This window comes from Bos indicus, chromosome 22 (genome assembly GCF_029378745.1).
Source record: "Bos indicus isolate NIAB-ARS_2022 breed Sahiwal x Tharparkar chromosome 22, NIAB-ARS_B.indTharparkar_mat_pri_1.0, whole genome shotgun sequence".
In the NCBI taxonomy this organism is placed as follows: domain Eukaryota; kingdom Metazoa; phylum Chordata; class Mammalia; order Artiodactyla; family Bovidae; genus Bos; species Bos indicus.
Genome location: NC_091781.1, coordinates 43,529,340 through 43,544,979, shown reverse-complemented (window position 1 = coordinate 43,544,979; position 15,640 = coordinate 43,529,340). Strand labels below are relative to the sequence as shown.

Here is a 15,640-nt window from a genome sequence, read left to right as displayed (position 1 = left end):
AACTCCTTTTTTCTCTAGTCTAAGTCTACTGAAACATTGATCAGAGTCTTAGAAATGAAAGGGGTAAAGGTATCTAACAATATCTATACTACCATTAATATACCTTATACATTTGGATTTAAATGATTAGAAGATTGACTAATAAAAATGTAATTCTAAAGAAGTTATGTGATTAATGGCGGTGATGGTTTAGTTGAAAAGTTGTGTTCAACTTTTGTACCATGGACTGTAGCCCACTCTTGCACCATGGACTGTAACCCACCAGGCTCCTCTGTCCATGGGATTTTCCTGGCAAGAATACTGGAGTAAGTTGCCATGCCCTCCTCCAGGGGATCTTCCAGACCCAGGGATCAAACTCGAGTCTTCTGTGTCTCCTATGCTGCAGGCAGATTCTTTATCTGTTGAGCCGTCAGGGAAGCCCCTAACTTATTTTAACTAGCAACAAAATGATCATAACAATATAACAGAGAGAAAAATGTAGTCAGTTGTGAAAATATATATAAAGGAGGCAGACCAAAAAGGGAAAGAGAATGCAGAAGGATAAGCAGAAATCCACCAGAGAGAAATTCCCTGTTTGTAGTTAAGTGTTAAGTTCAAATCTGACAGGTGAGCTCAATGTCTTTTTCTTATTTATTCCCATAGCCCAGCAGAGTCAGGTACCTAGGGAAATCCCAGTAAATGCTGAATTGACTGAACCATCCTTATCACAGCCTTTGGTAGCTGGTGCCTACATTATCTGTGTTTTTCTGTTCATTTGTTTTTTGGCTTCAGTAGTTTTGGTGAGCGGGCTTAGTACTTGTGGCACACAGGCCTAGTTGCCCTGCAACATGTGAAATCTTCCCAGACTAGGGATCAAACCCATGTCCCCTGCATTGGCAGGCAAATTCTCAACCACTGGAAGACCAGGGAAGTCCCTAAATTAGTTTTAATTTCCACTAAATTGGAAGGGAAAGGGCAGGATGTTAGACTCTATTTTCTTCTGTACAGAAAAAAATTTTAAGTACAAGTAGTTTCAACATGTTTTACTAAGTGTTTGCTCAAGGACAATTAAGAGGCGCAGTTACTTGCTTTTACTTTCAGGGACCAGTATGGTTATCATATATCATAAGGAGGAATAGTGTGGGGTTCAAAGTATGTGAACTCTAGGACTAGACTGTCTGGGTCCAAATCCAAGTTGTGAGAACTTCAGGCAAGTTACTTCTCTGCACCTCGGTTCACTCATCTACAAATAGCAGTAACAACAGTACCCATCTTATAGGGCTGTTGTGAGAAGTATACGTAAAACAATAAAAACAATGCTTAGAATAAACACTGTAAGCACTGTACAACATTTATTCTCATTACTATTACTTTTTCAATTGTTTTCCTAAGTGAATTTGAAGATGGTATTTTGCTCATGAACAACCAAAATAGATAAGACATTTTATGTGTGAAAACACTGATTATTTCACTCAAATTCCAAACAAGGATTATTTACTAATATGCTACTTACACTAACTGATTAATTGTCTTCTGCTGCTCCTTGGATCGTCTGTAACTCAGCAACTTACTCTGTGCTGGTGTGTCAACACCTATGTCTTCAGGGGGACGAACAATGGGAGGTAACTTCAAGTTCAGGGCCTCTTTTTCTGCTGCAATAGCAGCTTTGTTTGGATCTGACATCTTGGTCCCCTAAAGATTAAAATTCTCTGTACTGTGAAGAGAAAAAGTCCATAAAGCCATTATTGTAAAAGCTAGTCTCAATATATTTATAATGTATCTTACATATCAATATCAAAAGTTCTAGGTCTCTTTATATCTTCCTCCCAAGAATGGTAGTTGAGATAAATGGATAGGGATTCCTGTTAGGAGTCCCACCATTCACTGCTGTAAAGAAATGAAGCTGTCACTTGCCTGTGAGTGAGGGCTTCCTCATGGATGAAATTATGAAACTGGATTAGATGCTCTCTAAATATCCTCACAGTTCTGAAATTTTGAGTTCAAATTTTCCCTAAAATGCAAATCACAACAACATAATCCAGCTCTCGAGGTATAATCCCTTTCCCCCAAAAGCTGATACTTTACATCGCTAATATTTTTAAACATCAGTATTTTATCTTAGCTTTTCCAGCTTCCTGGAAAGCAACACTAAGATCAAGCAAAACATAGGCATACTAAATGCCTAAGAAATCTGAAATGTCATATAAGTACTGAACAATGAACTGTAATAGCAACTGCATTTGCCGCGGATGCCCACAAAACTCTGGGAATCGTGCCTCGAAAAAGAGACGATTTGGGCGGGTATCCAATTCAAAATCTCCTGCCCTGGGAGAGGGGTAAAGAGAAGAGTTGAGGACAAGAAAGTACCTGTCTGATTGCTTTCACTTCTTTCCGGCTGCTCGGATAAGAGGGAAACGTTCAGAGAACTTCTCCAGTGGTGAAAGGAAAAAAGAAAACGATGGGGAAACATCCGGAACCCCACAGGTTCCTGCCGAGCTGGGCGGTCGCCGCGTAGAAACAAAGTTGTCGCCATGGAAACCGTCGCGGTCGCAACTGGATAGAACGGTAAATGTTGCCTGGAGAGGCAGTTGCTGAGCTGCGACAGATTAGGATTATCATAACAATAATATTCATTACTCTAGTAAATGGAGGGTGGGTGAATGAGGACGGTGGAATTGCTGGAAACAGATTTATGTAAAACACTCACTGTCAAGGCAGATCAAGTCTTCAAGTGTCCCCTAGCGACTTCCCTGTAAATATTATAACCAATCAAGAATTTAATTTATCTTGTTTCTCTACTTGCTATTTGTTTCGACTGCATATTTCCTTCAGGAAATTCTTGGCAGAAAAAGTTAAGTGTGTACATGCTTTGAATATGCTTGGAGAAAGAAACTTGAAACGTTGCTGTTTGAGACTGCACAATGGATACTCCATCTAAGTGATGATGGCCTACACAAATACCATGTGCATAAATAAAATCAGCAGATGAATAAAATCTAGTGGTGCATTGATGGCATAGTCATTCAATAAATATTTGAGCATCTTCTATGTGCCAGTGAGTATGTAGAATTTTTTTAAATGAGAGTACAGCCTATCCTGGCACACAATAGTTCCTCTAAAAAACATCATTTGAGTCAGTGAATGAACAAACTGAAATTCCTCAGACCTTGTAAAAGCAGCCTATCTTTTTGTAGAAAACAAAACACTTGGTTTTTTTTTTTTTTTTTGTCACAGTCTTTTTAAAAATTTTATAATGAAATATAGTTGATTTACAACGTTGTGTTAGTTTCAAGTGTACAGCAAACTGATTCAGTTATATATCTGTATATATTCTTTTTTTAGATATTTTTCCATCATAGGTTATTAAAAGATAAGGAGTACAGTTTCCTGTGCTATACAGTAGGTCCTTTTTGGTTGTCTATTTTATATATAGTAAATGTGAATATTTTAATCAAACTCCTAATTCATCCTCCCACTTTACCTTTTGGTAAGCATAAGTTTGTTTTCTGTATCTGTGAGTCTATTTATATTTTGCTAAGTTCGTTTGTGTCATCTTTCAGATTCCACATACATGATACACATCATATGATATATGTATTTTTTTAAACAAAAACCTGGTTAATTTCATGTGGTTTTTTAGTTGAGAAAGACTTTTTGTTTTATCAGTATTGTTTTTACATTCATTCTTAATTTGGCTGCTCAGGGTCTTAGTTGCGGCATGCAGGATTTTTAGTTGCAGCATGCGGGATCTAGTTCTCTGACCAGGGATCAAACCCACTCCCCTTGCATTGGGAGCACAGAGTCTTAGCCATCGGACCATCAAGAAAGTCCCCTCTGTGATGGTTTTTAAACATGTCAATCTGGTTAGGGACTGAAAGGAGGACAGTAGCTTTTTATATTCTGCACACACCTTCATCCAGTTATTCAAACACTAATCTACTGCTGTGATGAAGAGATTTTCCAGATGTAATTCAAGGCCCTGATGTTACACTACGGAGATTATGAGGGCTTCATTCAATCAGTGGAAGAACTTTTTAAAAGTTTTAGACATGCCCTGAGTTAGACTCCAAACAGCAGCTTGGTCTACCATCACTCTCCCCTCTCTGGCTCTCCCCTTCCTGATAGCCTATCCCTACAGATCTTGGACTTGATTCACTAGCCCCCTAAGTTGCATAAGCCAGTTAGTTTCCTGTAATAAATCATATATATAAACATACAAATACTAGATATGTATAAGGCATATATATAATCTACTTGTTCTGCCTTCCTCATTCACTTCAGTTCAGTCGCTCAGTCATGTCCGACTCTTTGTGACCCCATGAATCGCAGCACGCCAGGCCTCCCTGTCCATCATCATCTCCCGGAGTTCACTCGGGCTCACGTCTATCGAGTCGGTGATGGCATCCAACCATCTCATCCTCTTTCGTCCCCTTCTCCTCCTGCCTCCAATCCCTCCCAGCATCAGAGTCTTTTCCAATGAGTCAACTCTTCGCATGAGGTGGCCAAAGTACTGGAGTTTCAGCTTTAGCATCATTCCTTCCAAAGAAATCCCAGGGCTGATCTCCTTCAGAATGGACTGGTTGGATCTCCTTGCAGTCCAAGGGACTCTCAACAGTCTTCTCCAACACCACAGTTCAAAAGCATCAATTCTTCAGTGCTCAGCTCTCTTCACAGTCCAACTCTCACATCCATACATGACCACTGGAAAAACCATAGCCTTGACTAGACGAACCTTTGTTGGCAAAGTAATGTCTCTGCTTTTCAATATGCTATCTAGGTTGGTCATAACTTTCCTTCCAAGGAGTAAGCGTCTTTTCATTTCATGGCTGCAGTCACCATCTGCAGTGATTTTGGAGCCCAGGAAAATAAAGTCAGCCACTGTTTCCACTGTTTCCCCATCTATTTCCCATGAAGTGATGGGACCGGATGCCATGATCTTCGTTTTCTGAATGTTGAGCTTTAAGCCAACTTTTTCACTCTCCTCTTTCACTTTCATCAAGAGGCTTTTGAGTTCCTCTTCACTTTCTGCCATAAGGGTGGTGTCATCTGCATATCTGAGGTTATTGATATTTCTCCCAGCAATCTTGATTCCAGCTTGTGCTTCTTCCAGCCCAGCGTTTCTCATGATGTACTCTCCATAGAAGTTAAATAAGCAGGGTGACAATATACAGCCTTGACGTACTCCTTTTCCTATTTGGAACCAGTCTGTTGCTCCATGTCCAGTTCTAACTGTTGCTTCCTGACCTGCATACAAATTTCTCAAGATGCAGGTCAGGTGGTCTGGTATTCCCATCTCTTTCAGAATTTTCCACAGTTTATTGTGATCCACACAGTCAAAGGCTTCGGCATAGTCAATAAAGCAGAAATAGATGTTTTTCTGGAACTCTCTTGCTTTTTCCATGATCCAGCGGATGTTGGCAATTTGATCTCTGGTTCCTCTGCCTTTTCTAAAATCAGCTTGAACATCAGGAAGTTCACAGTTCACGTATTGTTGAAGCCTGGCTTGGAGAATTTTGAGCATTACTTTACTAGCGTGTGAGATGAGTGCAATTGTGCGGTAGTTTGAGCATTCTTTTGCATTGCCTTTCTTTGGGATTGGAATGAAAACTGACCTTTTCCAGTCCTGTGTCCACTGCTGACTTTTCCACATTTGCTAGCATATTGAGTGCAACACTTTCACAGCATCATTTTTCAGGATTTGGAATAGCTCTACTGGAATTCCATCACCTCCACTAGCTTTGTTCGTAATGAGGCTTTCTAAGGCCCACCTGACTTCACATTCCAGGATGTCTGGGTCTAGGTGAGTGATCACACCATCGTGATTATCTGGGTTGTGAAGACCTTTTTTGTACAGTTCTTCTGTGTATTCTTGCCACCTCTTCTTAATATCTCCTGCTTCTGTTAGGTCCATTACCATTTCTGTCCTTTATCGAGCACACCTTTGCATGAAATGTTCCCTTGGTATCTCTAATTTTCTTGAAGAGATCTCTAGTCTTTCCCATTCTGTTGTTTTCCTCTATTTCCTTGCATTGATCGCTGAAGAAGGCTTTCTTATCTCTTCTTGCTATTCTTTGGAACTCTGCATTCAGATGCTTATATCTTTCCTTTTCTCCTTTGCTTTTCGCTTCTCTTCTTTTCACAGCTATTTGTAAGGCCTCCCAAGACAGCCATTTTGCTTTTTTGCATTTCTTTTCCATGAGGATGATCTTGATCCCTGTCTGCTGTACAATGTCATGAACCTCAGTCCATAGTTCATCAGGCACTCTATCTATCAGGTCTAGGACCTTAAATCTATTTCTCACTTCCATTGTATAATCATAAGGGATTTGATTTAGGTCATACCTGAATGGTCTAGTGGTTTTCCACACTTTCTTCAATTTAAGTCTGAATTTGGCAATAAGGAGTTCATGATCTGAGCCACAGTCAGCTCCTGGTCTTGTTTTTGTTGACTGTACAGAGCTTCTCCATCTTTGGCTGCAAAGAATATAATCAATCTGATTTCGGTGTTGACCATCTGGTGATGTCTATGTGTAGAATCTTCTCTTGTGTTGCCTTGAGAACCCCATGAACAGTATGAAAAGGCAAAATGATAGGATACTGAAAGAGGAACTCCCCAGGTCAACAGGTACCCAATATGCTACTGGAGATCAGTGGAGAAATAACTCCAGAAAGAATGAAGGGATGGGGCCAAAGCAAAAATAATACCCAGTTGTGGATGTGACTGGTGATAGAAGCAAGGTCCGATGCTGTAAAGAGCAATATTGCATAGGAACCTGGAATATTAGGTCCATGAATCAAGGCAAATTGGAAGTGGTCAAACAAGAGATGGCAAGAGTGAACGTCGACACTCTAGGAATCAGCGAACTAAAATGGACTGGAATGGGTGAATTTAACTCAGATGACCATTACATCTACTACTGTGGGCAGGAATCCCTAGAAGAAATGGAGTAGCCATCATAGTCGACAGAGAGTCCGAAATGCAGTACTTGGATGCAATCTCAAAAACGACAGAATGATCTCTGTTTGTTTCCAAGGCAAACCATTCAATATCACAGTAATCCAAGTCTATGCCCCAACCAGTAATGCTGAAGAAGCTGAAGTTGAACGGTTCTATCAAGACCTACAAGGCCTTTTAGAACTAACACCCAAAAAATATGTCCTTTTCATTTTAGGGGACTGGAATGCAAAAGTAGGAAGTCAAGAAACACCTAAAGTAACAGGCAAATTTGGCCTTGGAATATGGAATGAAGCTGGGCAAAGACTAAAAGAGTTTTGCCTCCCTCATTAAATCTTGACTAATACAATGCATATCTTTTGTCAAACAGCTTCTTATAGGTATAATTTAAATACTATAAAATTCACCATTTTAAAGTATATAATTCAATGGGTACTTTAGTGTATTTATAGTTGTGCAACCATTAACAGGATCCAGTTCTAGAACATTTCTATCACTGCAAAAATTCCCTTCAGCTTATATGCAGTCAATCCTCACTCCCACTTCCAGTCCTAGGCAACCACTGATTTGCTTTTGGTTTCTATAGGTTTACAATTTCTGAAAATTTTCATATATATGGAATCTTATGTGGTCTTTTGTGTCTGGCTTTTCTCACTTAATGATGTGCTTGAGGTTCATCCATACATAATATGTGACAGAAATTCACTCCTTTTTATTGCTGAATAGTCTTCCATTACCTGGAGGAGGAAAATGGCAACCCACTCCAGAATTCTTGCCTGGGAAATCCCATGGACACGGGAGACTAGTGGGCTATATAGTCCATGGAGTCAAAAAAGAGTTGGACACAACTTAACAACTAGCCAAACAACAACAGTCTTCCATTAAATGAAGATATCACATTTGGTTTATTCATTCAGAAGCTGATGGACATTTGGATGGTTTCCTCTTTAGGGCTACTATGAATAATCCTCCCATGAACATTTGTGAACAAATCTTTGGATGAACACTTTTATTTCTCATTGGTAGGAATTGCTGGGATAAATAATAAGCTTATTTGATCTTTTAAGAAAATGTCAAACTGTTTTCCAAAGTGGCTGAAAGATTTTACTTATCAAAAAAAAAAACAATACAATGATTCTAATTCCTCCACATTCCTTGTCAACATTTGATATTGTCTATTACAAGTATTGGAATGGGCATACAGTGGTATCTTATTATGGCTTTAATTTACATTTCCTAAACACAAATAATGTTGAATGTCTTTTCGTGTGCTTATTATCCATTAACATATTTTTTTATGAAATGTCTATTTAAATCTTTATCCATTTTTAAGTTGGACTATTTAGCTTTTGATCATGAAGCTGTAAGAGTTCTTTATATTCTGGATACACATTATCAGATAATTTGCAAATATATTCTCTTGGTCTGTAGATTGTCTTTTCATTTTCTTAATCATGTCTTTTGAAGAGTAAAATTTTTTCATTTGTATAAAGTCAAACAAGGTATTTTTTCTTTAATAGATTATGATTTTAAGGTTGTTATCTATGAAAGATAGGTAAGATCATGAAGATTTTCTGTGTCCTCTACTTTTTGGTTTTACACTTAGGTCTATGATACATTTAGAGTCAATTTCTGTATGTGGTAAGAGATGCAGATTCAAGTTTATTTTTTTGCATATATATATACACAGTTGTTCGAGTACCCTTTGTTGAAAACGCTGTCCTTTTCTCACTGAATCACCTTGACATCTTTATTGAAAAATCAATTTACCGTAATATAAAGGTTTATTTCTGGACAATCAATTCTGTTCCTTTGATCTGTGTGTCTATCTTTATTCCAGTACTACAGTGTCTTGGAAAAACGGTTATACAGTTGACTCTTAAACAAGACAGTTTTGAACTATCCAGTTTATATACAGATTTTTTTCACTAAACGTATGTTACAGTACTATGCACGATTGTCGGTTGGCTGAATCAGCAGATGCTAAACATTGGATCTGGAGAACCGACTATAAAGTTATACATGGATTTTCATCTGTAATGGGGTAGGGAGGGGGACTGATGCTCTTAATTCCACATGTTGTTTAGGGGTCAACTATAGTTTTAAATTTGAGTAGTGTTAGTCTTCCAACTTTGTTCTTCTTTTATAAAAAGTAGTCATTTGGACTCTTCTAGATACTTTGCATTTCCATATAAAATTTAAGATCAGCCTATCAATTTTTGCAAAAGATACATCTGGAATTTTATTACCTATTTTGCTTTGAAAGAAAGGAAAAAATATCTAAACATATTTAATTTGCAGCTTAAAATGCTTCCTTTAAAGGCTCTATTTCTGAGTCTAGGGGTTAGAAATATTATTTATAACCAGATAATTATATTTCACAAAACCTTAATTATTTAAAAGCACCAGTGTAATGACACTAAAATGTGATTCTCTAATACTATACAAAAAAATTGTTTTCTATTTCTTAATGGAAATGTTAATGATGCTAAGAGAACATATGAAACTAACGTACTATGCTTTAAACTATGTATTGTTCATTTCAAAATTTAAAATGGGTGTGCAGGAAAAAGAAAAGAACTTATATGCTGAAGAGTTCTTTATGGAGCTAAACTGTGTTATGTTTTATGTAAGTTCTTTGATTTTTCCCTTCAAAATAAGTTTTTCTTTACTGTTACATTAAGATTAATTATACTTATATTAGGGGCTCCCTGGTGGCTCAGACAGTAAAGAATCTGCCTGCAACATGGAAGACCCAAGTTTGATCCCTGGGTGGGAAGATCCCCTGGGGAAGGGAATGACTGCTGCTGCTGCTGCTAAGTCGCTTCAGTCGTGTCCGACTCTGTGCGACCCCATAGACGGCAGCCCACCAGGCTCCCCCATCCCTGGGACACTCCAGGCAAGAACACTGGAGTGGGTTGCCATTTCCTTCTCCAATGCATGAAAGTGGACTGCAGCCCACCAGGCTCCTCTGTCCATGGGATTTTCCTGGCAAGAGTACTGGAGTGGGGTGCCATTACCCTCTCCAAAGGGAATGACTACCCATCCTAATATTCTTGCCTGGAGAATTCCATGAACAGAGGAGTCTGGCGGACTATAGTCTGTGGGGTCTCAAAGAATCAAGCACAACCGAGTGACTATCACTTTCACTATACTTACATTAATTGATATAGCTACATCTCAATTTTAAAACTGAAAAAAATGATACAACTGTATTATGTATTATACATACTATGCTGTATAGTATTATTAATATATAATATAATCATTGTAAGTTACAGTAAATATTTTAAAATAAAAAAATAGCATTGGTAGATATTCACGATGGTGTGATCACTGACCTAGAGACAGACATCCTGGAATGTGAAGTCAAGTGGGCCTTAGAAAGCATCACTACGAACAAAGCTAGTGGAGGTGATAGAATTCCAGTTGAGCTATTCCAAATTCTGAAAGATGATGCTGTGAAAGTGCTGCACTCACTATGCCAGCAAATGTGGAAAACTCAGCAGTGGCCACAGGACTGGAAAAGGTCAGTTTTCATTCCAATCCCAAAGAAAGGCAATGCAAAAGAATGCTCAAACTACCGCACAATTGCACTCATCTCACATGCTAGTAAAGTAATGCTCAAAATTCTCCAAGCCAGGCTTCAGCAATATGTGAACCGTGAACTTCCAGATGTTCAAGCTGGTTTTAGAAAAGGCAGAGGAACCAGAGATCAAATTGCCAACATCCGCTGGATCATGGAAAAAGCAAGAGAGTTCCAGAAAAACATCTATTTCTGCTTTATTGACCATGCCAAAGCCTTTGACTGTGTGGATCACAATAAACTGTGGAAAATTCTGAAAGAGATGGGAATACCAGACCACCTGACCTGCCTCTTGAGAAACCTGTATGCAGGTCAGGAAGCAACAGTTAGAACTGGACATGGAGCAACAGACTGGTTCCAAATAGGAAAAGCCAAAGCCTTTGACTGTGTGGATCACAATAAACTGGAAAATTCTAAAAGAGATGGGAGTACCAGACCACCTGACCTGCCTCTTGAGAAATTTGTATGCAGGTCAGGAAGCAACAGTTAGAACCGGACATGGAACAACAGATTGGTTCCAAATAGGAAAAGGAGTACGTCAAGGCTGTATATTGTCACCCTGTTTATTTAACTTATATGCAGAGTACATCATGAGAAACACTGGACTGGAAGAAACACAAGCTGGAATCAAAACTGACGGGAGAAATATCAATAACCTCAGATATGCAGATGACACCACCCTTATAGCAGAAAGTGAAGAGGAACTCAAAAGCCTCTTGATGAAAGTGGAGAGTGAAAAAGTTGGCTTAAAGCTCAACATTCAGAAAACGAAGATCATAGCATCTGGTCCCATCACTTCATGGGAAATAGATGGGGAAACAGTGGAAACAGTGTCAGACTTTATTTTTCTGGACTCCAAGATCACTGCAGATGGTGACTGCAGCCATGAAATTAAAAGACGCTTACTCCTTGGAAGGAAAGTTATGACCAACCTAGATAGCATATTGAAAAGCAGAGACATTACTTTGCCAACAAAGGTTCGTCTAGTCAAGGCTATGGTTTTTCCTGTGGTCATGTATGGATGTGAGAGTTGGACTGTGAAGAAGGCTGAGCGCTGAAGAATTGATGCTTTTGAACTGTGGTGTTGGAGAAGACTGTTGAGAGTCCCTTGGACTGCAAGGAGATCCAACCAGTCCATTCTGAAGGAGATCAGCCCTGGGATTTCTTTGGAAGGAATGATGCTAAAGCTGAAACTCCAGTACTGGCCACCTCATGCGAAGAGTTGACTCATTGGAAAAGACTCTGATGCTGGGAGGGATTGGGGGCAAGAGGAGAAGGGGACGAAAGAGGATGAGATGGCTGGATGGCATCACTGACTCGATGGACGTGAGTCTGAGTGAACTCCGGGAGTTGGTGATGGACAGGGAGGCCTGGTGCTGCGATTCATGGGGTTGCAAAGAGTCGGACACGACTGAGCGACTGATCTGATCTGATCTGAAAATGATGCAGCCACTCTGGAAAACAGTACAGAAATAAAAGTTACTCAAAAAATTAAAAGAACTACCAATTCAGCATTCCACTTCAGTTATGCTGCTAAGTCGCTTCAGTCGTGTCCGACTCTGCGTGACCCCATAGACGGCAACCCACCAGGCTCCCTGTCCCTGGGATTCTCCAGGCAAGAACACTGGAGTGGGTTGCCATTTCCTTCTCCAATGCATGAAAAGTGAAAGTGAAGTCGTTCAGTCATGTCCAACTCTATGCGACCCCATAGACAGCAGCCCACCAGGCTCCTCTGTCCATGGGATTCTCCAGGAAAGAGTACTGGAGTGGGTTGCCACTGCCGGAAACAAAATCAATATCCTAAAAAGGTACCTGCATGTTTATCGTCTAGTGCAGCATTATTTGGGCTGACCAGGCGGCGCTAGTAGTAAAGAACCCACCTGCCAATGCAGGAGACATAAGAGACTCGGGTTCAATCCCTAAGTCAGGAAGATCCCCTGGAGGAGAGTGTAGCAACCCACTCCAGTATTCTCGCCTGGGGAATTCCCATGGACAGAGGAGTCAGGCAAGCTACAGTCCATAGAGTTGAAAAGAGTTGGACATGACTTAATCAACTTAGCACGCATGCCCGCAGCATTATTCATGATAGCCAACACATGGAAACAACCTAAATGTTAACTGTACATTAATGGATGAGTGGGTAAAGGAAATGCAAGATATGTATATATGATACTGATGTAGAGATATATTTAACAGATACATAATGGAATATTTTTCAACAATAAAAAAGGAAATCCTGCCATTGTGACAACAAAGGATAGACTTCTAGGGCATTATGCTGAGAGAAATAAGTCAAACAGACAAATACTGTATGATTTCAATTATATGTGGAATCTAAAAAAATTTGATTCGCAGATACAGAGAACAGATGGAGGGTGTTGGATGAAGAAAATGTGTGATCAAAAAGGTAAAAAGTTCCAGTTGTAAGATAAGCAAGTTCTGGAATGGAATGGACTGTACAGCATGGTGACTACACTATATGTGAAAATTATAAAAGAATAGACCTTAAACGTTCTCATTACAAGAAAAAAATTGTAACTACTGAGGTAATGAATGTTAATTAAACTTACTGTGGTAATCATTCAGCAATATATACATATGTCAAATCATTAGGTTGTACATCTTGGACTAATACCATCTTATACATCAATTATATCTCAATAAAACTCAAAAAAATTTTAAACAAATAGAAACTGATCTGTTAGAAAGCAAATAGAAATTATTAAAATTTGAATATATAAGAAAATAAATTACCCTGTAGTGATTATCACCAAGTACCACTCAAAATTTCTGAGTGCTATCACTCAAAACTACAGTTTCATGTTGACCTCAAATTTATAAAAAATAGAAGTATATTAATGATCTATGCCAATTTATTAACTGAAGGTAATTACCAGAAACTGTCTTCACATGCTAATCTCTGCAGATATATTTATAAGTAACAAAAATAATTCCATCAACCATAGCTTTTGATTAGTAAAAGTTAGCTTGTGTTTCTTGGTATGAATTGAGAATGCATGAATAAAATGTTATTTTTTACATTTCTTTTGGTATCAGGGAAAACAAAGTATTGGTTCAGTCTTCCAATCTCAAATTTCAATTATGTAATTATAACTGTGCTACCATTTAGCCTCATAAAAATTTAGCTTCAAACACACCACTTATTGTTTTCAAGTCTTTTGAGTTCAAATTAAACTTTCTATGTGAATTTGAGACACAGGAAACTTGCAGAAACTTTCTCTTGAAAGAAATAACAGCAGATAATGAAAAGCAAAGATACAGAACGATGGGTATACTACTTTTGTGTAAAAAAAGTGGGGGAAAGGGTATAAATTCATAAACGTTTGCATATGTATAGGAGCCAGAGTGGGAATATTACCATTTTTCACTGCGGATATGTTTTTACTCTATGAAAAAAAAATTTTTTTTAACTCAAAAGCCAAAAAAACCCCTGAAAGTATGACAGTTCAAAGTATCTGTCTCAAACTGGGATTAAGACTCTGCTACAGAGTTAAAGTAGATCAGATTACTCTAAAGAAAGTCCCATTTTCTAATAGGGTTTTTGTTTCAGGGTTATTTTTTTTGTTGTTTTTTGCGCACCTCCCAGCTTGCAAGACCTTAGTTCCCCCACCAGGGACTGAATTCAGGCCCTCAGCAGTTAAGGACTTCCCTGGTGGTTCAGACGGTAAAGCGTCTGTCTATGAGGCGGGTTCAATCCCTGGGTCGGGAAGATCTCCTGGAGAAGGAAATGGCAACCCACTCCAGTATTCTTGCCTGGAAAATCCCATTGACGGAGGAGCCTGGTAGGCTACAGTCCATGGGGTCGCAAAAAGTCGGACACGACTGAGCGACTTCACTTTCACTTCCAACAGTTAGAGTGTGGACTCCTAACCACTGGACTGCCAGGGAATTCCCATATTTTCTAACAGGGCTCTTAGCTTTCTTTAAATAGACTTGACATTCTTTAAACATCTTTCTTTAAGATTGACTGAGTTCTGCAAAGTTGTATGAACAAAAATGCCAGTTCAAAGTTTATATTTGCTAATGTGGGTGCTATGAACTGGAGTACTGAGACTTTCTTCAGGCAGTCAGCTGATATAATGTAATGACTTTTATCCCTTCAGTGTAGCCCCACATTACATACCATCAGGTATCCAGTCACCTCGGCAAATGCTTGCTGCCTTGGGAAAGGGGAGGACAAGAATATAAATTTCAAACGACTGCAAAATTCATCCTTCTTTTAGAAAAAAAGTTTTGTTTTTTCCTCACTGTAAGCCAGGGGAAAACAGTATGGCTTATTATTAGACACTCAGTAAACATTCTAGTTGTAGGAGACGGGAAAGTAGATGCAAACAAATCCTTTGCCGTGACGAGAGAATTCTCAATTTCTTCTTTGAAACTTCAAGAGTTGTTTTTTTTTTTCTTCAGTTAATCACTTAATTATATTTAACACAAAATTTGTCCCTTGAAATATTTTTCATGTGGTTTTCAAAGAAACTGCATTTCTCATTTCCTTTTACTCATTGACTATTCTGTCTTCTGTCATTCATTCAGCCACGTCTGTTTGGCCTCGAGCACGTAACTTAATCTCTTTGGACCTCATATTTGTATGTTTTCAGCACAGTCACTGCCCCCTAATTGGGAGCTATTATAAGGAAATGGCAACCCACTCCAGTACTCTTGCCTAGAAAATTCCATGGATGGAGGAGCCTGGCGGGCTACAGTCCATGGGGTCACAAAGAGCTCGGACACGACTGAGCGACTTCACGATATATCGTTCGTAGTTACTACCACAAAAGCTCTGCTTCGCGCGTCGGCGCTGGCTCGGCCAGAGGTGAACCCACACCTCAGAGGAAGGTGAGCAACGTTGGGAATGCTGCTGACAACTAAGAAACACTTTCCACACCTGCACAAAGGCTGGCAATCTGGGTAGAGTTCCCTACGCCCTAGCACAAGGCAGCAACAGAAGGCAAGCGCTTAAAACCCAGGCACCACGTCTATCTCCTTCGAAGAAGCGAAACCCGTGACATCACCCCATCACTTCCGGTTTGAGCTCGCCTTCTCTTTTGCCCGCCAACTGCACTTTCGTTAAAATCGTGGAGTCTAATATTTCCTCCTGG

The 15,640-nt window shown here is 39.2% G+C and overlaps 1 protein-coding gene across 19 annotated transcripts in view; it reads right to left on the bottom strand.

The window, feature by feature from the left end:
- DNAH12 (dynein axonemal heavy chain 12) overlaps positions 1-15,564 on the bottom strand; it is a 191,641-nt gene extending 176,077 nt beyond the window's left edge. For 3 of the 19 annotated variants that reach the window (XM_070777142.1, XM_070777144.1, XM_070777143.1), the window contains exons 1-3: positions 2,347-4,739; positions 1,894-1,990; positions 1,493-1,693 (exon numbers count right to left, since the gene is read on the bottom strand). In XM_070777142.1, the coding sequence (XP_070633243.1) occupies positions 1,493-1,662 (170 nt within the window). In that variant the 5' untranslated portion in view covers positions 1,663-1,693; positions 1,894-1,990; positions 2,347-4,739. Of the gene's footprint in view, positions 1-1,492; positions 1,694-1,893; positions 1,991-2,346; positions 4,985-14,664 lie in introns of those variants that run through there. The other 16 variants (XR_011563137.1, XR_011563138.1, XM_070777148.1 and 13 more) reach the window with 12 other exon arrangements.
- Between the last annotated feature and the right edge of the window lie 76 nt (positions 15,565-15,640).